This window comes from Pavona decussata, unplaced genomic scaffold (genome assembly GCF_977016875.1).
Source record: "Pavona decussata unplaced genomic scaffold, jaPavDecu1.1 SCAFFOLD_16, whole genome shotgun sequence".
Classification (NCBI taxonomy): domain Eukaryota; kingdom Metazoa; phylum Cnidaria; class Anthozoa; order Scleractinia; family Agariciidae; genus Pavona; species Pavona decussata.
This window is the reverse complement of record NW_028145439.1, coordinates 2,665,136-2,692,870: the sequence shown is the minus strand read 5'-3', so window position 1 is coordinate 2,692,870 and position 27,735 is coordinate 2,665,136. Positions and strand designations below refer to the sequence as shown.

At 38.6% G+C, this 27,735-nt stretch overlaps 2 protein-coding genes across 2 annotated transcripts in view; one reads left to right on the top strand and one right to left on the bottom strand.

Moving 5' to 3' along the window:
• The first annotated feature begins 256 nt into the window (after window positions 1-256).
• Window positions 257-2,866, top strand: LOC146487325 (melanocyte-stimulating hormone receptor-like). Its single transcript, XM_085085615.1, has one exon. The coding sequence runs from the start codon at window positions 276-278 to the stop codon at window positions 1,206-1,208; it is 933 nt and encodes a 310-aa protein (XP_084941741.1). The 5' UTR covers window positions 257-275; the 3' UTR covers window positions 1,209-2,866.
• A 1,130-nt stretch (window positions 2,867-3,996) lies between these two features.
• Window positions 3,997-27,735, bottom strand: part of LOC146487324 (sodium channel protein 1 brain-like) — a 34,012-nt gene continuing 10,273 nt past the window's right edge. Inside the window, exons 2-24 of the mRNA XM_085087135.1 lie at window positions 25,232-25,555; window positions 24,386-24,537; window positions 23,868-23,948; window positions 23,253-23,381; window positions 23,061-23,152; window positions 22,450-22,644; window positions 21,649-21,706; window positions 21,156-21,300; window positions 19,949-20,086; window positions 18,672-19,091; window positions 17,963-18,136; window positions 16,954-17,298; window positions 16,137-16,413; window positions 15,040-15,263; window positions 12,649-12,822; window positions 11,720-11,830; window positions 10,388-10,657; window positions 9,870-9,923; window positions 9,160-9,297; window positions 7,984-8,097; window positions 7,337-7,475; window positions 6,459-6,590; window positions 3,997-5,737 (exon numbers count right to left, since the gene is read on the bottom strand). Of these exons, the coding sequence (XP_084943261.1) occupies window positions 4,818-5,737; window positions 6,459-6,590; window positions 7,337-7,475; window positions 7,984-8,097; window positions 9,160-9,297; window positions 9,870-9,923; window positions 10,388-10,657; window positions 11,720-11,830; window positions 12,649-12,822; window positions 15,040-15,263; window positions 16,137-16,413; window positions 16,954-17,298; window positions 17,963-18,136; window positions 18,672-19,091; window positions 19,949-20,086; window positions 21,156-21,300; window positions 21,649-21,706; window positions 22,450-22,644; window positions 23,061-23,152; window positions 23,253-23,381; window positions 23,868-23,948; window positions 24,386-24,537; window positions 25,232-25,504 (4,755 nt within the window). The 5' untranslated portion in view covers window positions 25,505-25,555 and the 3' untranslated portion in view covers window positions 3,997-4,817. The remainder of the gene's footprint in view (window positions 5,738-6,458; window positions 6,591-7,336; window positions 7,476-7,983; window positions 8,098-9,159; window positions 9,298-9,869; window positions 9,924-10,387; window positions 10,658-11,719; window positions 11,831-12,648; window positions 12,823-15,039; window positions 15,264-16,136; window positions 16,414-16,953; window positions 17,299-17,962; window positions 18,137-18,671; window positions 19,092-19,948; window positions 20,087-21,155; window positions 21,301-21,648; window positions 21,707-22,449; window positions 22,645-23,060; window positions 23,153-23,252; window positions 23,382-23,867; window positions 23,949-24,385; window positions 24,538-25,231; window positions 25,556-27,735) is intronic.

Sequence of the window (27,735 nt, the reverse complement as noted above, 5' to 3'; positions counted from 1 at the left end):
TGCGGCGTTTTATTTTGCGGGTGTTTTTTTCTGCGGGAACTAATTTTTGCGGATCGACGTCAAGCCGCAAAATTCGCAAAAATTAGGACCCGCAAAATTTTCATGCTACACGGTAACCCTTGCCCGCCCTCGCCTTCGCTCAGTATACCGAGAGCCTGGAACAGAGTGCAGAGCTAACCTCGTTGACAGGTTCTACGAGACACTGGGAACTAGGTTTACGATACATAAAGATATGAACATCCTCTGCGGCTGATTTATATCAATATTGAACAAGAATGGCGACAACAAACATGACAGCACAAGGAGAGAACGTAGCTGGTGAAAAATTTACTTGCTCCCCAAGTTTATCTAATGGAACACTGATCCAGCTGACATTTCTCTCCGTGTTGAACATTTTCATGTCTATAACAGCATTTCTGGGGAACACTCTGATCCTAGTCGCTCTCCGTAAGGCGTCTTCCCTTCATCCACCATCCAAACTTTTGCTTCGATCCCTGGCAACAACTGATCTGTTTGTTGGCCTTGTTTCAGAGCCTATGTATGCTATCTATTTAATGGCCATGGTCAGTGGGAGTTGGACAGTTTGTCGCTACGCCTTGGATTCTCTTTACATAGCAGGCTACATTTTAGCTGCAGTGTCTTTGTTGACACTGGCAGCCATAAGCGTGGACAGACTTCTCGCCCTCTTGTTGGGCCTCAGATACAGACAGGTAGTAACTCTGAAGCGAACATATGCGGTAGTGATCTGTTTTTGGGTTGTGTCAATAATCGCCTCAACCTTAAGCGTTTGGAATTCCCTCATACCATTGTGGTACGGCAATATAGTTACAGTTTTGGGTCTTTTGACTTCAATTAGCTCGTACACGAAGATTTTCCTTAAGTTGAGCCATCATCAAACTGTAGTACAAGCCAATTTTCAAGAGCAACCAAGCCAGGCCACTCCAATGAACGTAGCGCGATACAGGAAGACAGTCTCCAGTGCACTGTGGTTGCAGTTGACATTAGTTTTTTGCTATCTTCCATATGGTATTGGAGCTACATTGAGGGACCGAAGTATATCTTCGACTATTTTTTTCGCGTTCGAATTTACCACGACTTTAGTTTTTCTAAATTCGACATTAAACCCGATTCTTTACTGCTGGAAGATCAGAGACGTGAGGCGAGCAGTCAAAGAAACTGTGCGACAACTTTACTGTTCATCGAATTAGTACCTTTGGAATGATGCCATTCATTCTTTGTGTTCGATTAGAAAAGGAAGAAATTCGTGGTCGTCTTAGGTTTAACCGGAAAAAAGACAACTGCAAATCTAAACGATCGTTGCCACTGCCGAGCTTGTGATTCCTGTCTCACTTAACGCTTAAACAGATATATTCAAACCGACGCAAAGCGGAAAAAGACTTCGCGAAAAATTTCACTGGAAGTTGATTAAACGCCTCAAATCTAAATTCATCAACTCAGTGGGGCAAAGTCGACAAAGTTTACTCTTGATTTTGTTTTTAAAAACGGACGTGACAAGAATCATCAAGAGACGCTTGAATAGAACAAATAGTATGACAGAAGTTAGGATCTTGAACAGCATATAAAACCCTGAAATGTTAAAAACGACAATGCTGGTGGCAAAATCTGTCTCCTAAGATGACAATTGCATTGTAGTTACCGAAATTTATTATTTTCGTTCTTATTTATTTACATATTAATAGATGATCTGTAGCTAAATCGCGCTTTTTTAAACTTCCTGTAAAGATTTTAACAAGGGATAAATTCAGACAGATTAATAAGCACGGGAGCGCTTGCTTGAACACCTGCCGAGAACAGCCACTCTTCTGTCAAAGTCAACGACTTATTTACCCAAATTTGAATAAGAAAACTAATTAAGATGTCAATTAAATGACAGGAGTAGCAAATCCAGTGTTCTGTTCCGAAAAGTGGCACCAGCACACTCGTTTACCACTCGCTAATTTATGACTTATTCTCCGTTAAAAACATTTGTTTTGCAACTCCGAAACTTTACCCTTTACCCGCCTTATTGTTTTTCCTGAAAACCACTGCCCCATTGGCTGGAGAGCCTGACGTGATTCTCGAGTCTCGTCACTAAATAATGCAGTTTTTAGTTTGAAATGTTTCGAGGGCACAACCTGCTTCTTGTAAGTTTGCTGATAACACTTAGTAATAAACGGATGCCTTTTTTTGGTGCAGTTTTGGTGAAATCCCACTCTGGTGGTTGAACTTTTCCCATTGTTATTCTCTGGAGATGGCAAACAGAAGAAATAGGTCAAACTGCTGTTTTGCTCAGCTGGTTTGAAGAATGGAATGAGTACCTACTTTCCTTCCAAGTACACTGATCCAAGTAGCTATTAGTTTCCCATGCTAATGGAAGGAATAGGTGTAAACCAAATATATAACCCTTAGAAGCACCCAGAGTGGTCAGGCGTACAACTGTTATTTACATATCTATAGGCCTAAGCACGTCAAATGTGTCCAGCGCTGTCAATAATTCACGGAATTTAGTTTTTTTTTTGTCCTTGTGTAAAAAATTCAATGTTATTAGAAGAGTTTACACAATTAATTAGATTTGTAAAAAAACCTTCGAATTCTTGATGGACGATCTGGATCGGCCGTATACAAACGGTCACTATCAACCAAGTAAACGTTCTATGTCATATTTAATTTCAATATTTTGTTCTAAGGAGGACACTATATAAAGGATAAAATAATAAAAAGCAATAAATAATTATAACTGAGCGATAAAATACCTTTTTTTATTCGAAATGAGCCCGGCGCTAATAAAAGGTTTCGATTTGTAATTTCGGGGCAAGAGGTAGGCGCATTTTAAATTTATTGCGAAACATAATAACTCTTTCCTTTTCCTGAAAATTGATATCAGTGAAAAAGACAAACACGTATACATTAAAAGGTCTCTCTGTCACGGTCTCCTACGCTTTGTTGACATTATGCTTTTGGTTCGTGACTAAAGTGCTCCAACTTAATGCTCTATTCTTTTCGCCACAGTGCTTGGGTCACCCGAATATGCAAATTGCTGAGAAAATGTTCGGCAATGCACGTTTGTTCTATTAATTCTAACGTTTTAAACAGGCTGTTAACGTCTGACGCTTTTCTGAAATAAGAGAGTGGATTTATTGCAAGATTTTTTTGGGCTTTTTTTTTACAGAGTTTTGACGGACATTCAGTGTACCTATTACTAGATTTTCAGCAATTTAAACATATTTACGAAGGAAAAGATGTGAACTTATTGTTGCATAAAATTTGTTTTTGCTATTTTGACAAATTTGACATGAAAAAGGGGTAAACATATTGGAAGATTGAACTTTTTGCTAGATTTTTTGCCATTTTGACGAATTTGAAACGAAAAAGGAGAGAACTTAGTGCTAGATTTTTAAGTTTTTAACACATTTCCGATTGAAAAGAAGTGAACTTATTGCTCTATCATTAGTCACTAAAGCGATTTTGAGGTAGATAAGGAGTGAACTTATTGCTAGATTGTTTAGCTATTTTAACGCATTTACGACGGAAAAGGGGTAAACTTTGCAATTGCAAAGAAGTTTCTGGAAATTCCTAGAATGCTTAGTCACGCAATGCATGTACCAGAAGTTTCTACTGTCACACTATGGAACTGTCTAGAACATTCTACTAGATGATGTAATTATGATGTAATGCTACACAAATAGTTGCGTTGTAAGCTCCCACAACGTTCTAGAATACAATATTAATAATTGTATATAAGGACTCAGCTAGCTAGTAGTGTGGCTGTTGTTGTCGGTAGAGAGCAAAACTAAGTCACGTAGTTTGGGAGGAGATTTCATTGGAGACATCGACGTTTACTGAGGGTTTATGTCAGTGTGGAAATTTCTAGAATGCTTGGTCACGCAATGTATGTACCAGAACTTTCTACTGTCACGCTATAGAAATGTGTTGAACATTCTACTAGATGACGTTATTATAATATAATGATACACTTTATGGAAATGCAAAGAAATGTATAGTGGATCCAAGATGGTGGATTTCTTGACGTCATGATGTAATTCTCACGCCATGGAGCGTTATATAATTTTATCATTGTTATGCCATCAGTTTAAAGTAAACGTGTTTCAACGTACTGCACACGCAATTTTTCTTTCATGGCTTTAATATTCTTGGAATTACATGAAAAGCCTTTTAGTTTGGAATATTCATCATAGACTCTTGACAAGTAATAAATGCTTCCGCCGCATAAATTTCAAAATTATAACTGTGCCCAAAAAGCATGCTCAAAATGGCTGTCAGCTTGATTTGAAAGTTCGAGATTTCATGATAACTACCACAGAAAGAAAGTTGTACAAATATCTCCGCAGAGTTCTTAATCAAAGCCATAGAAAACAATGCTCAGCTATTCGTTGCTAATTCAACATGCCAATATGAATCTACCATAATATTCAGCAACGTATGCTTTATCTTCATCAATTTGATATCACATTGAATTCAACAACAAGGATTACGTTCAAACTCTCGATTGTAATTTAAATGGACAAAAAATTTTCTTTTCACTCAATGATTGCAAATTTATCAGTTTATTAATATGTTAATATGCAGTAGTTCCCCAAGTATTGCGCTTTTAAACAGCAGTGTTCAAAACTTCTTTTCACTGATATTCTCAGTTCTTCACGAGAATGTTAACATCGTCGTGGGTTCTTAATCCTGGCTGCCTTCAAGATGTCTTCAAGGCTTTTATAGATACCTCTCCTTCGACATCACTGAGCCATCAGCAATAATTTCAATCCATCACTCTTTATTCTGCCGTTTTACCCAATGTTTAATTTCTTCTACACCACCTCACTTTGCTCGTCGCAATTAAATTTCGTCTGCGTTGAGCCAAGAATAGCTATGGAGTGCTTTCTTCCAATAGATTTGGTAAACTCGGCCTCCATTCGGACGGTTATCTCTTCAAACACGTCCGGTGACTCTCCGTGCTCTTCCAAAATGCAGCGCACCAGCGCCTTGAGCAAATCGAAGCAGTGAATGAGTTCCCCAGCTCGTATGGGAATGTCCAACTGCCTCAAGCGTGATTCGTTTGGCTTGGAAAGCCTGAATGGTTTATCGAGCTGATCAACAAAGTCTGAAAGTTGACTGAGAGGAATGAATTGCTTTCCATTGGGTACAAACGCTGCCCATTTGCTGTAGTACCTGTCAAAGTCCTCCTTCGTGATAGCAAAATCGTCGTTTTCATGGGCGCGGTTCACATTTTCCAGTATAACCGCGATGTACATGTTGACGATAATCATGAACACGATGACGATGTAGGTAATAAGATAAGCGGCCGCTCCTAGCGGAGAGCCACAGTTGCCTTCTGGGAATCCTTGGTAAGTAGGATCACAGTCCGGTGGTTGAGCAGACAACGAACTCATTACGTCATTCCAACCTGAGCCCGTGGATAGCCGGAAGAGTAGCATCATTGAATTACCAAACGTCTCAAAATTCACGATGTCATCCAGGCTTCCTTCTTTCTTGACTCGGCCGAACGCAGACATGCCGATTATAGCGTAGATAAACAGGACTAAAAACAACAAAGTGCCAATATTGAACAATGCTGGCAGTGAGATCATAAGTGCCACAAGGAGCTGGCGAATTCCCTTGGCAAATTCAAGGACCCTTAGTAACCTGGCGATTCTAAAGATCCGCATAACACGTAGTAGACTGGGATTGACCACTGTGTTCCTGACGTTAACCTCGTCCAGCACCACTCCTGTAAGATAATCAGAGGTTTTACCAGTCGTTATTTTTCCACGAATTATACCATATCTTAAAACCTGTTTTAACATTTTCTATAGTTTGAAATCAGTAAAATAAATATATGTTGTAATTCATATAAGGGATAACATTTAGCATTTACATTAGCCAGTTTATTACTGATCACCAAAAATGGTATTTTGGTTGTGATTCAAAGCAGTAATTTTGTAAGAGAACACACTAAGGAGAAATCCAGACAACTAGCGAGATAAGTGCTGCAAACTGGCATCGTGAACTAATTTATATTATTTCTGGACGGAGCAGTGCAGCTAAAGTTGGGCTGATTCTGGGAGGGCCAATGGCTTTACGGTTAAACGTTTTATCAGTTAATCGTATCGTCACGTAGTAAATTCCAGGTTCCAGAAAGTAACCGGTTAACTTAACAATTTTAGGAAGAGAATACGAATATTTTTTTGGTTTCATTTGAAATCTCCATCAACAACCGTGATATAAATTCCCTTCACTGTATATTAGATCCAGCCAGGATATTTTTTTTTCAGTTTTTCTCAGACTCGAATACACATTAAAAGTACTGGCCCCGGTTGTACAAAGCTAAGAGCGGATAGCTTTTTTGGTTGGAGTGCATTTTACCCGCTGGATAGCTATTTATCCTCTGGATAGAGTTATCCGCTCTTTGAACAACCGGGGTCTGGTTAATGACAACAGGAATACATTACCAATAACAGATGACACAACTATGACAAAATCGAACACATTCCACGCCTTCTTGAAATAGTGCTGTCGTAAGGCAATGAGTTTGACTATGGCTTCAGCAGTGAATATTCCAGTGAACACCAAGTTTGATATCCGTGTTAGCCAGTCAGGCTTTAGTCAAGGAATCTACTCTAAAGTAACAATGAGAGATAATGAAAACATTTGCCTTTGGTACATACTTCAGTCGGTCTATGATGGGGCCTAGCTATTGGCTCTATTGCTTTGACTGTCACAGAAAGTAAACTCAAAAAAGGTCTATGCCACTTCTACTTTACAGTGCCTTGAAACGTGTATCGGTAAAAGAAGTCATTTAAAGCTAAAGTTATTGCACAATTGTAGGGCATGCACACACGTTGCGTAACTAAGTAAAGTAGCCTAGTGCTAATACACAAACACCCAGCAAGAGTCAGTATCATTTAAAGTCAATGTTGCCATATACTATCCAACACATTGTAACACTGCCCAAATATGGTGATGGTACACTGAATATTCGTCGTCCGTAGTAAAAGGATATCCTACGATATACGTACTTTGGTGTGTCGGGGAGAAAAAAATCGCAAAACAAGGGCTGCCTCCAGCTTTTCTGTAATGAAACTATGCTTTTTCATCAGTGTGTTGAATAATAAAACAATTATCCTGCTCAATCTTGCGGAATGTTCCCTGATTTTAGTATTAAGCGATATTCTGCGGGATTTCGCAGGATAATTGTTAAATAATTATATGCATGTATGAACGGATGACCAATTCAGCCCTGCGCGTCTGTTAGTTATGAGTCCGTACACCAATAGATTTCGTGGAATAAATCTTAAACTTGTACTACATGGATGTTAGTAAAGGATATTTAAGATTTCCGAGATCTGGGTCGACTGTCCGTGGTGCTGTATTGTCATCATGACCATGTTGCACATGATCACTGTCAGAATGGCGATCTCAAACTTATCTCCTGTCACCACGTCATATAACACACCACGGAATCGGTCCTTTAAACATGAAAGACAAAAATTACACAAGGACTAAGTTTTGGCATGCGTTCAACTTTTTTAAGCCTACAGCAAACAGACGCTCTGACTGGCAGATAGATGTGTTTTTATATACGACATTAATTGAGAATGATGTATTTAAACCAGCATTAGTTGAATCTGCTTGTATAAATATCGCTGATAAATAAATAAATAAATAAATAAATAAATAAATAAATAAATAAATAAATAAATAAATAAGTTGGAGCTAACATCAGTTTTGTGTTTGCAAAAACAAGTTGAAGCCACGGAGAGTTGCAGTGTTTACATGACTTTTACTTGGGTCCTTACATGCAGAAACATAGTAAGACTGTTTTTGATACAGTTTTTAAATGACTTGAACTCAAATACTGTTAACGCTTGATAGGTTTCCAGCCTTACATTGGCATCTATTGCTTTTTATCACGGCAACGATCATGTCCTCATTAAATCTACATCTACAGCCCACGTATCACCAGTGGCACTTTACCTTTGGCCTTAATCCTTTTGCGGCAGGTTTTTTCTTAGCTGCCTCTTTCAGGAAATTTACCCACTTTCTTTGTGAATCAGTCAGTAGCATCCCCATACTGCTTATTTCTTCGTACTGCAATTAGATGAATATCACCGCAGGGTCAGCACGACTAAACATCCCAGGTTCCGCGTTTCCCCCCTCACGCTCAACAAAACCGATCATTAAAGGAATGAATGGATCTAATGTAGAATCGACTTACTTGTCAAATTTTTGAGAGTTTGTACAACTTGTAAAATAAAGGGTATTAAAATTGACCAATCCGATCAACAGTCAGAGACCATTAGATGTACTTTTGCGGCACATTTTCCACATTTGAAAATGTCTTCAGAATCTGTCCATCACTAGTCACAATTGCTTTTGGTCCTCCACAAATCACAGAGTTGGCGTGGGGAAGGAGTTTAGCCTACAATTCATTCGATTATGGGATTATAGGGCTCATGGAAATTGAAACGGAGCAAACAGTTGTAAGGCGTTGTTGAAACTTCTTAACCAAACAGATTTTTTCGGTTTTGAATACTGCGAATGCATGTGAGTGACTTGATTTGTCCACAGAACTTACGTTTGTTTAAAATTTTCAAATTTTGTATTATTTTTAATTTATTAGATCGGTAAGAGAGCAAAATAAAGCTCACAGGTAACTTTGCCACTGCGAGAGCAATAATTTGATTGAAGGGCGAATGGGTGTTGTCATGGATGGAAGTCTTAAACACGCTTTTCCAGAGCGCCAAAAATATTAATTTGCACGTATGTCGCTCTTGCCACATTGTTTCAGTCAAGACTATGAACAGTTACACGATGTCCCCGATTAGAGTACCACTTCTTTGCCTATTTATTTTATTTATTTGCCCTTAATACATTAATGTAAGACAAAAGTAGCAATAAAGATATGGAGAGGAGACCCTCAAGAAACCATTGGGCTTATATGAAACGGTCAGCTCGAAAACACAATAAATACAAAACAGTGATACGTATGTGCGGCATGAAAAAAAAAAAAAAACCAGAATTCGTTTCTTGAAGGTAGGAAAGCTAGATCAACCTGCGGTATGTGTTGGAAGAGAATTCCAAGCTTTTGTGACCTCGATAAAGAATTGTAAAATGTATTAGTACGACAGGCTTCTGGTCATTGTTTCATACCTTTTTCTTCAAGGAGTTGAAGTTGTCAATTACAACACCAACAAACAGGTTGAGGACAAAGAAGGAACCGAGAATAATGAAAGCTACAAAGTAAATGTATGCAATCATATTGTTATCGACTTTGGGCTGCTGGTCTACCTGAAAAAGAGAAATAACTGAATCAACAAAATTAAAGAAAACAAACCGTTTCCTGGGTAGCGCAGTATGTTTGAGCGTTACAGGCTGGAGAGAGAGTGTTTTGCAATCATGTGATTTCAACAGCGCATATATTTTGTGGGTCACCCGCTTCCAATTTCTAAATCACTATACTGAAGAATCATCGTAACTTTTGTTTTGTACCAAAAATTGCCGGCAGTGCACACGAGTGTTTTTGAAATCGCATCTCGGAAATCACCACCAAAATATTCTGTGTAAATGAACCTTTTTCCCCCAATCCGAATAAAACCCGTCCGTTCTTATTGCACCCCGTACGCATCCATCTAGCCAGCCATTTCTTTGCCTTCCACGCTTCTTCGGTTATTTCTCAAGCTATGTTAAGTATAAAGATGCTATTGCTATAGTGCCATTAACTAAGTAAGTGTCCAAGTTTTTAAATTCATTGAACAGATGGCCATCCTCACACACATGTACAGACTGAGAAGCCGCTTTGTTTCTCCACTATAATCTGACATAAAGAATAAGTAAAATGGCACATTGCACACACTTAATACCTCAGTTGAATCAACGGCCATGTGCATGATATCAATCCAGCCTTCAAAAGTTGCCTATAATACAGTTCAAAACCATGGATTAATGATGATAACCTTGGCAATAACTTTCCTATAGTATCTGTTCTTAACAAATGGGTTTAAGACAAGATCTCTTCAAAGAAAAGTTATTACTTTTGCAGACAGCTAAGAAATAGTACTGCATGGTTGCTGGTTTTAGGAATGGCTATGGAATTGCCAATAGCAAAGGGAAGGGCTATATATATGGTTAACAAAATCCACTTTTTCAAACACCATTGAGGAAATCTTACGTTATTCATGTCAAAGTTCGAGCAAATATCAAACGACCACTTATAGCATTTAGCTACATCAATTTATTAACGTAGCGCATTGCTAGAGTGGTGAGAGCCAATGTGTAATTGCTGTAGTTACCGGAAATGTTTTGTAAATTTAATCAAGAAACAACAAAAGGTCAGAGAACAGGCCATAAATGACAGTGATGAAAACAGGTAGGAACTCACCACTTGGAAAAGTGTAAGGAAGCCATTGAGAACGTTATCAAAATTTACGTCAGCATTCCTCCATGTGTAATCTTGTTGGAAGCAAAGACATGCTGTTTTGTTCGGAACAACGCTGGCTGGTAATCTTTCATCATCTCGGTCGAAACACGCTTGGAACTTTCCGGAAAACAGCTGGACGCCAAGGATGCTGAATATCAACCAGAATAGAAGGGACACCACAAGCACGTTACCGATACCTGGAATGGCTGCGAATAATGCGTTGATGACAACCTGAATGTGTTAAAATGATGCGAATGGACGTGAACATGGATGGTAAGAACTGAGAAATGCATGAAAACTTACATAAAGCCACGACCAAACGAAAAAGCAATCAGATTGCGAGACAACCGAAGTTTGGAAATGCCCACTTGTCCATGGGAAAGTCACGTTTACAAAACTTGATAGCCTTATGGTCTTCCAAATTAGCCCAAGTAAGACATAACGGGTGCGATTATTGGACTTCTGAGTAGCTTTCTGCTTACTCAGGCGGCCTTTTATCGACTTGCATTAGCGACCAAACGGTGAGACCCGCGCCAAGTTTTGTAAATTTAACTTTGATCAAATTTAACTCCAGTCATCGCATTCAGCTGTTTCGACAAAGGTTGTCCAAAAAAAAAAAAACGTAAAAGCGTACGCAACAATGTCGAAAGGTAGTCTGGGAAATACCCAATAGATTTCAATAAACGCTCAGAATCCATAATGCCTCGGCGGGCGATATGGATTCTGAGCGTTTATTGAAATTTATTGGGTATTTCCCAGACTAACTTTCGGCATTGTCGCGTACGTTTTTACGCTTTTTTGGACAACCTTTGTCGAAACAGCTGTATGCAAGACCTGTCCAAACCAAGTTGTCGATGCCAGCTTACCATCTGAGGGGCCAGTTTGCTTGACTATAATTAGACAAATGCCATTGGGCAGAGATGCTATGTAGCTATCCTCATTGGTCCAGAATTAGCGTTGTAATACTCCAAAAGAAGGGTATCTTTGATTTGCTTTCAGGCGCCAATGAATTTTGTTGGTAAAAGTACGGAAACATAGACGCGCGGCTTGATGGAAAGGCATCCTGTATAATTACTGTTCTAACGTCAGGTTTATTTCTAACTGACGATTTTCATGGACTACTTCGAGAATAACGAGAACTAGTGCTGTCCAACGTTTTGATGATACTACCATCATTATCAAGGAAAAGTGAATGTTTCTTCGTGGTTTTCTGCTGTTTCAGTAAACCTCTAGTTCGCTGACGAATAGTGATTACAATATTTCATGAATGACATGTTATACTCTGGTCCCTACCTTCATTCCCTCCATCCGGGATATAGCTCGAAGAGGACGCAGCGCTCTCAACGTCCGAAGAGATCGAAACACTGCCAACTGTTTGTTTTCTGACAAGCAAGCCAGTGAGATCTGTGGCGAAAATATTGATAAAACGTTAAGTTATTTTCCTTCCTTTGGGCTAACGTATTAATGGATGAGGAAGTCTAGTAAAACTTTTAAAGAGTAGGAGGAAATTAAAAGCAACAACAACAACAACAACAACAACAACAACAACAACAACAACAACAACAACAACAACAACAACAACATCAACAACAACCAAACAGAGGAAAAGCCGAACAATATTTTTTTTACGGCACACTACCATTTATGACTCTACTACTTAAAAGAAGAACAGTTTCATAGCAAATTGGCAGTTATAGTGTCCTTCTGTTCTTAACATCAACCTCAAATGTTAATATGTTATAACTATGATTGCAACTGTCAACCACTTTAAAATCTTTATTACTCTCTATGTTACCAAAACTCACTAATTCTCTCGTTTTTATTTTCTATGAACAGTCTCACAATAAAACATTCCGAGCGATGGGTGAGGCCTCGCACTATGATCAGAGGTAAAAGAGCTAAAATTTTAAAAAAATCTAGCAACCAAAACCTTAGTAAACTTAGGAAAAGAAAACGGACAAAACAGAAGACAGATTATTCGCCAAAACATTATGGGTCGTTTGATGTTTCATTCAAAATCTAGGCACAAAAATCAAAGTTTAAATGGAAGGGTTTCTGTTATTTTGATTCGCTTATATGTAACGTCAGGAAAAGAAAACTAATACTACTGCTTATAACGAGCTCCAAAGCACGCTGACAAAGCCATTGCTGTGTTTTAACTCTAATACCCAAGTTCACTTGTTTTTGTTGGTGCTGTTGTTTTTTTTAATAGTTAAACTCACCGCTACAATAAATGCGTCTAAACAGTTCCATACTGAAGAGAAATATTTTACGACACCAAGGCCGAGAATTTTGAGCAGAAACTCCAATGAAAATACAGCAGCGAAGAAGTAGTTAAGAATTCCTAGCGCCTTTTGGAGCAGTGGTCTCTCGGGAAGGTGTATGTCCTCAAAAATCTGGAGAAATAAACATTACAGTTTCGATTACTTTTCGTATCTCCCGGCCAGTTTTCATCATTGTTATGTGAAGGAAGTTACCCTAGGCAGCGTCTTTTAACTTAAGTTTTATATATGGAATAGTTCCATTCTGAAGCTCCAGTCTTAAGCAGAATCTCTTTCCATCTTTACAATTGTACGAATTGGTCAAACTGGGAATCACGAGAACCGAGGATCACAAACAATTAACTTGCCTTGAAATTTCGGTAAATAGGCCATTTTCATGATGGCGTCATTTGACTACAACTACCAGAATTCATTTCGTTTTCTTTTTCAAATTCAAATTTTGTAATCCCAGTGAAGACCAAAGAACAATAGCTCTAATGCGCCGATCAAATCGAAACTTCAACATCCCCCCCCCGGGCAAACCCCGGGCATTTGACTATTTTCTGTGCCCGGGGGTGGGGAATTTGACCAGTAAGCCCTTCCCGGGGGTGGGGAATTTGACCTTGCCTGGGTGGGGTGGGGAAAATTGAACCTGAAGTGTCAGGTTTCAAATCGCTCCTTTTGGGCGCCGAAGCCGCTAACAGCTATAAACACGTGTTTGGATGGGATGTAGCTTTTGTGAGAGATTGGCTTACAAAAAAGGTCTTCAAAAGTGAGAGTGCTTAAATATTAATTATTTATAGATTGTATATAAACGATGTAGATTTTTTATAAAGTGAGTCAAGCTGCGGCTTTGTCCTGCAGTGAATAGTGAAAGAAATAAACACTGTCGAATGAAAAACCGTTTTGGCTTAAATTACAGAATATCTTGCCACTTGAACAACATTCTACGTAGCCGGCTAACTAATTAAGATGTATTTCTATTTCTTTAAACGATGTAGATTTTTTATGCAATGAGTCAAGCTGCGCCTTTGTCCCGCATTTATGTCTGCAGAGGTTTTTAGAATAGCCATAAAACAGCAGTGAGCAGTGAAAGAAAAAAAAAAACACTGTCGAATGAAAAACCGCCGCTTTGGCTTAAACTGCAGAATACCAAGTCGCTCGAACAGTCTACGTAGCCGGCTAACTCATTTTAAATATGTTATCACGTATTTCTCGTTAAACAACCTTTGCCGTGTTTCGGAGTTAGAACAGTTTACACTTGCCGATTGACATTGTCCGACTTAATAAATTCAATTTCCAATCATTTTTTAATAGTTTCAACGTTAAAGTTGTGGTTTTTGTAGGAACTCATGACAGCAGCCGACAAGGATTGTTCTTTAGGAGGGGCATTTGACAGACAAATCCGACGATAAGGTAGGGCATTTGAACACCATTTTGGCCCGAGGGGGCGGGAATTTGAACGATCCAATCTTCAAAAGTTCAAATGCCCGGGGTTTGCCCGGGGGGGGGATGTTGAAGTTTCGAGTTGATCGGCGCATAATTAGCATGAGAAAACAAAAAACTGAAGGATTCTGGTAGTTGTAGTCAAATGACGCCATAGTGAAAATGTCCTATTGTCCCATCGGGTACCACAAGGAAAATACGGAGAATTTTAGGGAGAATACCGTAAACTGCCGCTTAGAAGACCTGGGCTTATACAACTTCGTAAGGGGTTTTAGATGGGTTTATAAACAGAGGGGCTTATATCCAAAGGGGCTTATAACTGAAATAAAAAAACCGTTTCGAAACGAGCTATAGCAGTGTTGATCGAAATAAGTTTTCCATTCACTGGTTTTTAATTAAGCTTAAAACGTCATGATTAATCAAACTCATTATAAAATTTGGAACAATAATTGTACAGTAATACTACAGTAAGGCATCGAAAAGTTACTTTAATAGTATTTTACAATAGTTATACGGTAGTTATACAAAGAAGTACTTAAAGAGCAGATAATCAAAGGGAGTAATAAACTTATATTTCCGTAATAATTTTTCCAATTTTCTGTTGGAAGTAGTACAGAGTTGAAATATTTATTTCAAGCCTGGTGAATGAATGAGAATGATGTATTATTCCAGAAAGTGACACAGGCATACTCGGAAAGAAGAAATCCGAGTGCTAGTACAGAGTTCAGTTGTTAAAAGTGCTTAATATCACTCAAAACAAGGAAAGCTGAAGGGGGGCTTACATCCGGGGGTGGGGGGGGGGGGGTTATAAGCGGATGTATTTTTTGGTTTACAGGTAGATGATAACCCGACGGCAGTTTACGGTGTGCATATTGATATTTGTGCTTCAAGGGGTTAATATCTTACCAGAACGAAGCTACTGAACATAACAGTAAAGAGAATGAACCACTCGGTATACTTGTGCTCCACAAGACATCTGATACTGCATCTGAACTTAAGCCACGTAAAGTGCTGTTTTGAGGACACAGGAAACATGCAACACTCTGGCAGACAGTCATCTACCTCAACAATGTATCTGTTCGGTGTCCTTCCTGGAGATTTGGTACTAGCCATTATCGCATCTCCCCGCACTGGAGGGAAAAAGAAACTTGCATTCAACTGCTTTCATAGCAATGACATCTGGCCTGATTCTTTCTGGTAGTGATTTTATCCATGCAGATTGAGACATTTATTCTGAATAGTACACACTAAAATTACTTCCAATGTCTGAGAACTGTCTGACTGGACAAAAGGAGTGAGTGTGAAAGTAACGCGTAAACTGAATAACATGATGATAATGATAATGATAATGATAATGATATTTAACAATTATTTGCCGAAGGCGAAGTATATATTGGTGAATATTCCCCGAGACGAAGTCGAGGGGAATGTTCATCAATATTTACTGAGCAGTTCAAAACTCATGAACAATAACACTGTAAGATGTTAATTTAACTTGACTCTGTTTTTAAACATTTTAAGGGGGAGGTGGTTAATGCTTTCGTCAAGGTGATTCCAAACTTTTACAGCTGCATAGCGAATGTTGAATTTACCATAGTTTGTTTTGATGGTGTTGATGTAATAGGTTGATTTAGAAGCAAGCCTGGTATTGTATGAGTGTATGGATGCTACCAAATCTACTGTAAATTGTTCCAATTTACTTCAACTCTATCTTATTACATTTCATCCTTTCCCATTCCACAATCGAACATCCACATTATGCTGTTCTATTCCATCCCACCTCATTCTCATTACATCTCATCCTATGGAGTGTTTTTGATTTTCATGGCGGCCATAATGGAGGAACCAACCAATGAAAGATATTTGCATAGAGATAAAATTTATTTGCCATGCAAAGGAAAATCATTCTATTGTTTCGCCCCTCCAATATGACATCACATTAATTTGCAATGTTATTAAAAAATCTCGTATCCCCGTTCAACTTAATTTTAAATTATGCTAACCCTCCTGGAAGTTCCCGGATGTCCTGCTTGAGACGCTACCTTGCTGCCTACTCAGAGGGGTACCCTGGTTCGTCAGGTTGCTTTCGAGAAGTTGCACCTCGTACAGTTTGTATCGTTCTTTGAACGTTGCTACGAAGAGTCGAGTCTTTTTTGTCTTAGTAAGCTTCTTGAGAAGTTTCTTTAGTCTGGAATTGTTCCCTTCCTCATCATCAGAATCATTATCGCCGTCGTCAGTGTCAAAAGCACTCAACAGGAGCGCGATGAAGAGGTTGAGGACCTGCATTGAGATATAACCATGGCTGTCATAAGAAGGGTCTTGCTTTCTTCAGACTAAGGAACTGTTTACATGGAGGGAGGAAGATCCTAGCACTGGGAAGATCCTAGAAGGCGGATCATCCTAGCGCCGCATGTTTTTTGTATTCAGTTTACATGCAAAAGGTTGTACTTGGTCCTAGCGCTAGGAAGATCCTAAAACTATGTAAACCGCCTTCTCTCAGAATTTCCTAGTACTTGGGACAGAAGAGAAGAAACATGGCGGCAGCCTGGCGTTCAGCTGCTAAAGTCCGACAATTTTTCTTCGTTTCCTTCTCCTTTTGGTAACCACTCCGACCAAAATTTTTGCATGTAAACCAAACGAAAAGTTGTTTCGCCTTCTAGGATCTTCCTCCCTCCATGTAAGAAACCCCTTAGCAAGACTGGAATTAGAAGACGAAGGACTTGCCTATTAAGGATCCAACCACCGTATAAAAGAATCTGTCCTAGGAGAATTTAAAGTAACGAGAAAATACGCTGAGGAACTTAAGACTGAAATACTCACGATGAAATTTCCGATGACAAAAGCAGGTAAGAAGAACAATATGGCCATAAGGTTAGTGGCCCTCATACAATCCCAGAGGGGCTCGATCCACTCCCCACACAGCACTCGAAACACCATCATGAACGCGTGCCAAAAGTCATTGAAGTTCCAGCGCGGCACACCATCGTCACCAAACTTGTCCTTTGTGTAAGCGTCCCCAAAAACCTTTATTCCAACTACAGCGAATATATAGATGATTACTCCGAGAATGAGTGTGATGTTACCAACTGGCCCCACGCTTTTGGTTATCGCTGTCACTAGTTTCGCCATGGTTTTCCAGGATTGTGCAAGGTTGAGGACTCGGAACTGAAATGGCAAAGTAGGTAAAGAAAAAAGAGAGTCAGATGTGTGGTTACGGATAAATAAATAATAAATAAATCACTTTATTTTTAAAAGTGTCAATGTATTTAGCACAGAGCACTAATTTGGACACATTCCAGATTGAATTGGAATTTAGAAGTGTTTTTGTGGAGACGGGAAAACCGGAGTACCTGGAGAAAAATCTCTCGGAGCAAGGACGATAAACAACAACCTCAACCTACATATGACGTCGAGTCCGGGAATCGAAGCCGGGCCACATTGGTGGGAGGCGAGTGCTTTCACCACTGCGTCATCCCTGCTCCCCCAGATGGCGTGATCCGCTTACAATGTGGAAGGTTTCACATGCCGAGTTATGAGATTCTGAGAGTGTCCTCGTCGTTAGTTCTCACATTCTGTTTTCTCTTTGGGGAAGGAATGTGCGAAGGACTCTTGGTATTTTTTGTTTAAATGGTCTTTGAAATATCGAAACTTTATCTGCTAAATATAAATACCGTTAACAATTTTACGAGAACTTCGAAGTGTTAAATGAAAATTAAGTTTTGATCAGTGGGAATTTTGCAGATAGACACCACCAAAACCTTTATCCTAAAGCTCAAGTCAGCTAGAAGTGCAATTTTATTCGTGGAGATTGGTGACAGACCAAACCTACCAGCCTCAAGCTACGAAAAATACTGAAACTTCCACCAGACGCTGTAAGATACCCAGCAACACTTGCAATCACAATGAGGGCGTCAAATACGTTCCACCTGCTCTTTGCGTATGTCAGTGGTCCGAAGGCGATAAGTTTCCATATCATCTCAGCTACAAAGATTATCGTGAATACCTATAAATTGGATAATAATCTTTAATATCCTACAGAATTCAAACGTAAAATGAAATAGATTTTTTCTTATCTGTTTAACACTGGCAGAGCAGTTGGTTTATTATTTTCGGTATTTATTTTCAAGTACAAACTTCCTGGCTTCTTAAGTTGACCGTTGCCCCCAATTTCACATTATATAGGTTGCTTAGGAGTAAAACATGGATAAGCACAGTTTTAAAGTTGAGATGGTTTCTGGAAGTATTTTGTTCTTCAGACAAGAAACTTTACTCCACTTTGTCTCTCTTTACCCAGGAGTAAGGAAATGTTTTACAACACTGTATTTACTTATGGTCAAGCAAAGAAGGCTACTTGTTGTTGTATATGTAATAATCTCATCCAGGGAGCAATAGTAAAATTTCCCCGATTACGATTCTTCTTTACAGAGTGGGACCTATAAAAACAGGTTCTGTTATCCTACTCACATCATTGTCTTGATTTTAAATTTCTACAAGGTATGACTAAGCCATTGTGGATATTAGAATAAGCTTTTACATACCATATTACACAAGTCCAGGACTTTCTCAAACTTCTTTTCAATCCCATGATGATAGAGAGCAAGTACAATAGTGTTCAGCAAAATAACACCGATAATAACTGCATCAAACACGGCGCATTCCGCAACAGTACGCATGCGTTTTCTCAGGGGCTTCACAAATGGTAACTTGTTTAAACAAGTGTCGCATTTCGTCTTTGCAAATCGCAAACATTTCTGGACTCTTCCAATGAGACTTTGCTGATTACGGGCATCCCCTTGTTCCACCTTGGGAACTTCAGTGACAATACAGACCGTCTGTGTTACTTCAACCATGGCCCCTTTGGTCTTACCGAGTTTACGCAATGGTTTAAGGACCTTTAAGGTGTCTGAGTCTGCGGTGTAAGAAGCAGCGGTTTTCTTTAGGAGCACTTTTCGCCTCTCCTGATAAGCGAAACAATAAGAATAGTAAGAAAAAATAAACAAACAAAATATTAACAAGGACAAAAGACTCAACCGTGCCTTGTTTTGTTGCAAGGCACAGGAAGGGATGAGAGCGCTAAGAAGGTCGGGAAAGCACGAGCCACGGGCGAGCGTTTTCTCGCCCAATTTAGTGCTCTCGTCTTAAAATTTAATGCTTCCTGGTGTTGTGTAACATAGCAGAGTACAGTTGAGGATTTTTTTTTATTTCCAGAGGGGACGTGTGTTGTCAACGCTGTACTTGGGAATATGATATGGCACGCTAGTTTTGGCAAAACAGGGCGCTTTTAGCAATGTATCAAACATATTGATTGATAAACGAGAGAAAAGGTCAAAAAGATTCGAAACTTGACACGTTTACTGAACCTAAAATCTGATTCATGAATGAGAAAACAGAGCAGGCAGGGAAAGCGGTAAAAATAATGGTCCCAAGTGTTCAGGGAAAACCGGCTGAAACGACTCACTTCAACAGATCGAGATCGGGGGAGAGTCGGAGATTCAAAATAGTCCCTAAAGTACAAACTAAAATTAAAACGCCATAACTCGCTTTGCGCATGCGTTCCACGAGTCCTCCTGGGGTGTGAGAAATTAAAAAAGGCAATTTTCGAGTTGCTGTAAATTTGTTTATGAAAGCGAGGCTAAGTGCAAAGCTTTTCACATGAAAAGTAGTTTTCATTCAACTTTGCACTTAGCGTCGCTTTCATAATGAGGTTCAGAGCAACTCGCAAATGGCCTATTAGGATGACCTTATTTTTTTACGACTTGGATGAATTGAATAATAGAAACTTACAGAAAAGGTATCAGGGTTTTTTTTCTCCTACCTCATGTTCAATTGATTGCATTTCCTTTTCGTAGGACAAATACACCACAGCTAAGACAAGATTTAGCAGGTAGAATGAGCAGAAGAAAATCGTGATCACGAAGTAGAACACGTACCACACTCCTAGAGCCTTGGTAACCTAGGATGAATTGGTAAATATAAGGTGAATAATTGTACAAAAATAATTTTTATGGGATCGACTGCTGTAAAAGATATGGACAGAAGGAGAGTAGCAATAAGTTTTAGATGCAAAACGACTATTTTCAATGTAACAGACATATTTTGGTAGAAAATGTTGTCTTCTTCATTGCCAATGTCATAGAAGATGCATCATTAGCATTACGAGTTATGTATATTCAAATTTGTATATCTTCTGTAACATTTGCGCTGAAGAGGGTAGAAGTTTCTGGCGAAACATGTCTGTTAAACAGAAAATCTTCGTTTTTTATCTAAAACGTATCGACTGTCGTGTTGAAATTCATAGGAACTCGAAATGTGTCTTAATTTTCAAATATTACCAAACGTATTTACAAGTTATGTGGAAAGTCTTTATTTTCTTAAATAAAGTTTACGAAACAACACAGGAAAATGGACTGCAAAAGGGAACGTGGTGTACAAATTTTCACCCCTTAAAGGAGAAGTATCGCGCAAATTTTATGTCACTTCAAACCCCCAAAATATTTGTCTGTCAACAGATCAAGAAACAACAAAAAAAATATTTGTCCATTTTTGTTATCACCACAGTGCAATAAAACTGTCGATTACTGCCTCTGGCCAGAGACAAGGTTGGTCGGAATGGATTGAAACTTGAAAAGTTTTTAGGCTAACGCATTTTTGTTTCCAAAATGCGCTAGAACAGATCACGAGTTGTTCCTTTCACGAATTGAGTTGCTTTCTTTCCTCTCGTCGTTCTAGAATTATTTAGTAGCAAAGTGAAGGTCTTATTTCACCATTTTTAACAAAAGAGGTAAAAAAACCCACGACAATTCCCTTTTAAATTAACCCTTCTTTTCATTCCCGTTAAGACTTTTAATATTAGGTTCAGTGTTCTGACCATCACAGCTTTCCAAAACGTGCAGTTTTGTCCTTCTAATGGTGCTGTACATAGGTGAGGGATAGTTCTTTTGAAAATTTGTTCTTTGTGTTGTTTGGTTTGTTTTTAAGCCAATGAATGAATCCAAATGGAAATGGAAATAAGGCCTGAACACCTTGTTGTAAAGATTTTCCCAGTAGTCCATTGTAAGAATTTGAAAGGCCATCAGTAAGGCCCACCCAATGTTATCGAAGCTGGTGAAGCCGTGATCAGGGTTAGGTCCAACGTCCGCCACACAGGTGTAATTATCTGGACAAGACCTAAAAGAACAATATTCGTCATAAGGTTTGAACTATTATTACTGGGGAAAATACATTTGGTAAAATGTTCGGAATGAACAACAGAAATATCCAAATTAGAAAGAATCGTGTGTCACGTAATGTATTTCCAACCTTCGCTTTTACTCTCGACTCTGTGGATCAATTTCTAAAGTGTTGTCAGCACTCAAGTCAAAGCCCTTGAGTGGTTCCTTTTGTTTGGTGATGTTTATTTATTGCAAGTGGAAAAAAAAGCAAATATATCTGCCTTTGGTAGTCTTAAGACCAAAAATAGTGTGTTTGTTCAATATAGGTGTCTGGAATCTGTTATCTGTTTTTAACTGCACTTACCCGGCCCAGGAAGAGTTCCCACATATAACTGGTTCGCCCTGACGCATGTGCCACATACCTGATTAAGTAAGATAATTTATCAAATGTTTTAGTTTGTTGTATTTCAAAATCAACAGGCAAACAACAAGCAAGAAAATAAACCAAACAATGGCTTCATCACGCATGTTATCGCGACTGAGGAAAAGGCAATTTTCAATTCTGTAAGTAAGCTACTCTTGATCAAAGCAATATGCACTTTCACGCACTCTGATTGGTGCCTTACAACTTGGTTATCAGCTAATATCCTATCAGAAGAGACATCACCAAAGTAAACAGGGTAAATTATCAGAATGAAATAGGTATTCGTTTCGTTGGAAAGAGATTTATGCAACCTAGCAATGAGTGCTTCAATTTTTACTCTCCTAAGAACCTCGCAAATTAGCGGGCATTAATGCAAAAGACAGCTTAAAAAATCTACTTTTCTACCTCGAAGACGTTGCGAGTAGCTATAGCAAGCGGAAATTTCCTTTACGGTTGGCGTGTCGGATAAGAGATGATAGATAGGTCTAGATAGCCAATGAGGAGCGCAGCGCTGAGTTGGCAATAATCATCTCATATCCAACAACCGTGAGTGGAATAATTGTTTTAAACAATCAAAAAATATTGCTAGATCTTGCTGATTTCGCTTTGCAAAAACAACCAGAAGACAATTTAATGGTAGCTATTTCTCGTGCATAGTATAATAAAATGGCTCATATATTATGGCCGCTTAGCCAATCAAATCCCTGGAATTGCATTATACTATGATACGTTATTCCTTACTTTCATTCTGGATGTATTCCATGAAATCTACAGTGACGTTAGTGGGGATGTTGAGAACACACTTGTTCCTTAATTGCCCCACAAACAGCTGCAGTCCAATGAGCGCCATGACAACGAGAAAGAACAGAAACAGAACCAGGACATCACTCAGTAGTTTTAGAGAACGGAGTAACGTGTTCACCATGGCGCGAAGACCTAACAAAAGAAAGCGAAGATGTCTTGCTAATGCTCTCAGAATAAATAACTTTTGTTTTTCACAGGCTACATTTATGCATAGAAACAACTGAAAATATGTGAGCAGTATCTTCCTGTAGTGATGTTATAGCACAGATACCATGAAGTTATTATGTAATTTTGGCCGAAATATTTTCAAAACAAGTATGACCATTCCAATGAAAACTGTGAAGTAGTAGTTTTAGTTATTTTTTTCAATATGTCGTATCTTTTTAATTTTGAGCTTCCACGCTCCTAGGAATAAAAGAATTACCCTGTAAAGAAGGCATAATACAGACATGTCAGTATTCGCTAAACAGGAAGCCTTTGTCTTTCGATCATTCTGGTATTAAATCCAGCTTATAATGTGCTTTTAAGAACGTTAAGAAGCCTCTTACCTGATATAACGGAGATAGTTCTAAGAGCCCGCAATACACGAACTGTGCGGATAGCTGTAAAGTTTGCGATGTTTGGCGCCATCGTGATGTATCTATGAAATAAAACAATAGTAAAATGCAAAGTTTTAGAAACAAATTGGCCAAGTTCTCAGATGCGATGTATCGAGTAGTTTCCCCCTTCATGTTAGTTACCCTAAAACGACGACGATGAAATCCAGCCAGTTCCAAGGATCTCTGAGATAAGCGTAAGAATGAAGAATAAATCCACGTGAGATGATCTTTAGAATCATTTCTGCTGTGTAAATTGTGGTGAATACGTACCTGCAATGATTAAGTTAAATGATACTTTGTATTGCAATTCATAAAATCTCTGTTCGTTATTTACAAAATGCAGCTGATAAATACTTAGATTTTCTGCCTTAGGAAAGGCAAAAATTTGACAAAATTTATGTTTGACTTTACGGGATTTAAAAACTGTAAGTGTATACTTTGACAGAGTTTCAAAAGAAACTTTTGAGATTTTTCATACTCCAGTACAAAGATTTTATTAACTTTTCATAACTCTAGCCTGTTAAGGGTACAGAATTTCCAAGGAACTGCGTTTGGTCTGTAAATCACGCCTGGCCGAATATAAACTTTTGAGTTTATCAAACTCTTTTGGGGACTATAAAGCTTTAACGCCATTTTCTATTTTTGATTTTTGAATATAATTTTGCTGGGGGAAAAGCCTACAGGTTCTGCAAATTTTAAATAGCATAATACGACAAACTTATCTAATCAGTTAAATGACAGTTATCTCATAATTACTCAGTTTCCTCTGGAGGATCTGTAAGCGCAAGAAACACACAGTTTATAAGGATGACTATGATTACAAGCAGCTCGAAATATCTTGAAACAGTGCAGTCAAGAAAAGCTATCTATCTTTAGTGAAGAATAGTAAAACTGATTTTGAACAGCAATTTTAGAGGGCCGTTTTCACTCGTACTAACCGTTGAGTTAGCTCGTTGTTAACCCATTTAAATTGTGCTATCACTGTCATTACCGGCGGTAACAATGAGTGCTTCCATTTTAAAATTGTGTTCCTAAAACTAGACGAAACTGTCTCTTTAAATCGTTTGCTGGAACGATCTTTCGCACATGTGCCATCGTTCGTGAACCTTGCGGATAAACCTTACGCTTTGCTTCCCCATCATAACCTATTGTATTAAAACAATACTCCAGGTATGCAAGCGTATATCTTATCCTAATATAGCTTTATGAATCCTGCCCGGGTTTCTACATATAACCATTAGCTCGACGACAAATTTCTTATGTTTAAAGGATACTGGTTAGTGACTACACTCATTGTCCATAGTCTGAGAGGGTGCAGAGGACCAAACAGCCATAAAGCGCGCGCCTTGTTAAACCGAAACACTTGATGAACTATCGACGTTGTTCCGTGCTGACGTAGAACAAGAAAGGTGTCGTCGGCAGGAACCTAAATTAAATAAAATTTTCAGGAGAAATATTTTAAAATAGTACAAGAGAAAATAAGGGGACAGAGGGGGAAACTAGGGGCGTTGGCTGGGATATGTGAACTTCACTTAATTTATTTTTAGACATCGTCTGAACGGAAGTCGGTTTTCTCGAGACGTCCGTCCGTCCGGTCTGTGTGACGTCAGGAGCGTACCATCGCCGCATTGTGTAATGGCGGCTGTTGAATATTCAGTATGGCTTTCCTAAGTGGCATTTACGGGCGTCTAGATACCTTTGCGGACGTCTCGGGAAACAGACTTCCTTTTTCACGACGTCTATTAATAACTTAAGTGAAATTAACATGTCCCAAGGGCTATACTGGGGATCTCCCTCTCTGTCCCCTTATTTTCTCTTGAATAGCAAGTAAAAACAGAATAAGCGTTAACATTTCTATGTACTTATTATAAATTCAACTTTGTACTTAACTATTTAAAACTGAAGACGACAGAAGAGCTGGCGAAACATGTATTTAAAAATTAAAACTGTTGTCTTTTTTCTCAACCTTATAACTTGCTTGCTGCTATCCAGAACTTTTGGCAAAATCTTGATACTTTGAAAATTCATTTCCTTTTTTAAAACTTAGATGCGTTTGATTTTAAATGACATCTTAGCTTCTGAAACAAACATTTACAGTTTTTACGTTCAACGGTACTCACGTTGCCTTCCGTGACGTCATAATCCTCCAGCGGCATGTTCAAGAACAGGCTCGGGTCTTGTAAAGCTTGTAGGTTTGTCTCGTCAGAGCAAGAAGTTTTGCAAATCTCTGACGACTGCGAATCAGTTTCACATGTTGCCAGAGCTTGTATCTCGGATAATTCCGCCAAGCTGGCAAATGTCACAACCTTTTTCCGCCTTCGAGGGCTTGGTACCATTTTTTCATCGACGTTATCTCCTGCGAAGGAAGAATCGTCTTCACCATCTCTAAGCATCTTTCTAGGATACAAATGCTGATCCAAGTTTTAAGGCAAAACAAGCAGCATCTGAGGATATTTTAATAGATGTAACATATGTTAACGCTGTTCATCGTGGGGACCTAGAGGCTTTAATGTAAGTAATAGAACAAAACTTTGGCCAGACTATGTTACCACTTGATGCTCCTATCAGCTTTGGTTTGGAACTTAAGGATGTTGCCTACTATTGTTACTGCGCATACGTTCTGTGCATCTTGAGATACTCCGATTTCCTATGGGTGGTGGTTTAAAACTATGCAGAGAAAGCAGAACTTAGCAACTGCTCTTGGCATCCATAAAGAAAATTGGGGGTAACCATGCATTTTTCAGAGATTATAAAGCTTCAATTTGGAAAAAAACGCCATACATTGCTTCGTATTTTACTGCTTTTTAGAATAATTGTTGCTTAATTATTTCTAAAAATTACGTGGTTCCCCCTAATTTTCTTTTTGGATTTCCATAGCCCTTGCTAAGATCTGCTTTTCCCGCATAGTCATAAACCGCGCAAAAATACTTCGGTAGTAGTAGGCACCGTCCTTAAGTGTGAGTGGGTGTGTGTGGTGTGTGTGTGGGGGATGGGGGTGGGGGAGGGAGGAGGATGAGGAGAGGAAGAAGGGAGGGACAGGACGAGGATCGAACTTTCCGCTTACAGTATCTATATATCTTTCTGGGAACGTTTTGTGAACAAAAAAGGTACTTAGTTTTAATTTTAGCACAATTTTGTTAAAAAAACTTAAAAATCCCGATGACATAGCCCTTTTTTAAAAAAGGCACGATTGATATATTTTCTTATTAAGATATTGCCATGTACGTCCACGAGTTTAGTTGAAGTCAACTTTTAAAATTAACTTATGTTTGCCTAGCGAGATTTCCCGTGGGTTATATTTTTTTCTATTCATTACAAAACTTGAGAAGCGCGAGAAAATTACTAGGCCTCCTGTCGCGACGATATTATAAACACCTCATTTTTTATTTATTTTCGGAGATAGTGGACATGAATTTTCCCGCCTAGTCTCGTCAAAACATAATTTAAAACGTACTCTACAAAACCCGGTATTTTCGGTCAAGGTCGTAATAAATTGAAATTTAGATCCCTTGTATTGTTTTAATTTCCTGGTGTGAATTGGAGATTGTTATTAAGCTAAGCTTGACAGATACTCAGAAAAATTAATTAAGACGCTTTCAAAAAAGAATAAGTTTTTTTGTCAAAGGATTTAAAATTTCATAGCCTTTAAACATCTGGTATTGAAGAGTTAAGATCAGAATTTAAGAAATCCCTTTGTTGAGATTTCCAAAGAAAGTTTAATATTATTTCAAGCGATTGCGATGCTATATCCAAGACTGGCACAACCAAAACATGTCATGTTTTTTTTACATAATGCTACTCTTTCAATAACAAAAGGAAAACTGTAAGTCCTTGATCGATCTTCGCGGACTTGACCACTACAGGTGAGGCGCATGTAACAATGTTACAATTTTTTGTCAAAGTAGACATAAAGATGGATACACTCTTTTGCCTTCAAGTCTCAAACTATACTGATAAGATGTTTATTTTTGCGTGGTTCATAAAATTCAGTCATTAACATTTCGACGTCTGTATCATTTTATTTGTAAACTCCAATCCAATGGAGTATAATCAGCGAATGCCCTCTTATAAAGGTTATCTCGGTTCACTCATATTAGTTTAGCGACGATGGTACGACATCTTTCACGTTTCAAGGGTATTCATGAGTTCGTAAGTTTTGCTGTTCGACATAACCTCGAATACAACATGTTTTCTCTCCTTTTACAAAATGCCGCCATAGTTTAAGAATTAAACGTAATTAAGCGTACTTTTGTACGGTCAATGTTAAAGTCATTCTTTTCTTCAGGGTTGAAAGATTTTTAAGAAAACTGGTTCACAACGGAAAGACGTGCGAGTACTTGTCTCACTTTCGTCAATCTTATTCGCCCAATTCAAAGTTGAATCAAGAGACGTATTTCTAAAATAATAAATAACATGCATCAACTGTGGAAAGAACTTCTACCCAGCTTTAATTTAAATGTTGACAATTTAGGATTTTATCCACAGGCACAACCGCCTTGTACAGCATCATCTTGATGACAAGTATACCAGAGAGGTAGTTGTCGACAAACACATTGTTTGTCGGGCCGTGCTTGCCAATGAAACATGGCTAATTTTACTTCAAAAAGGTTTATCCCGGCGATCT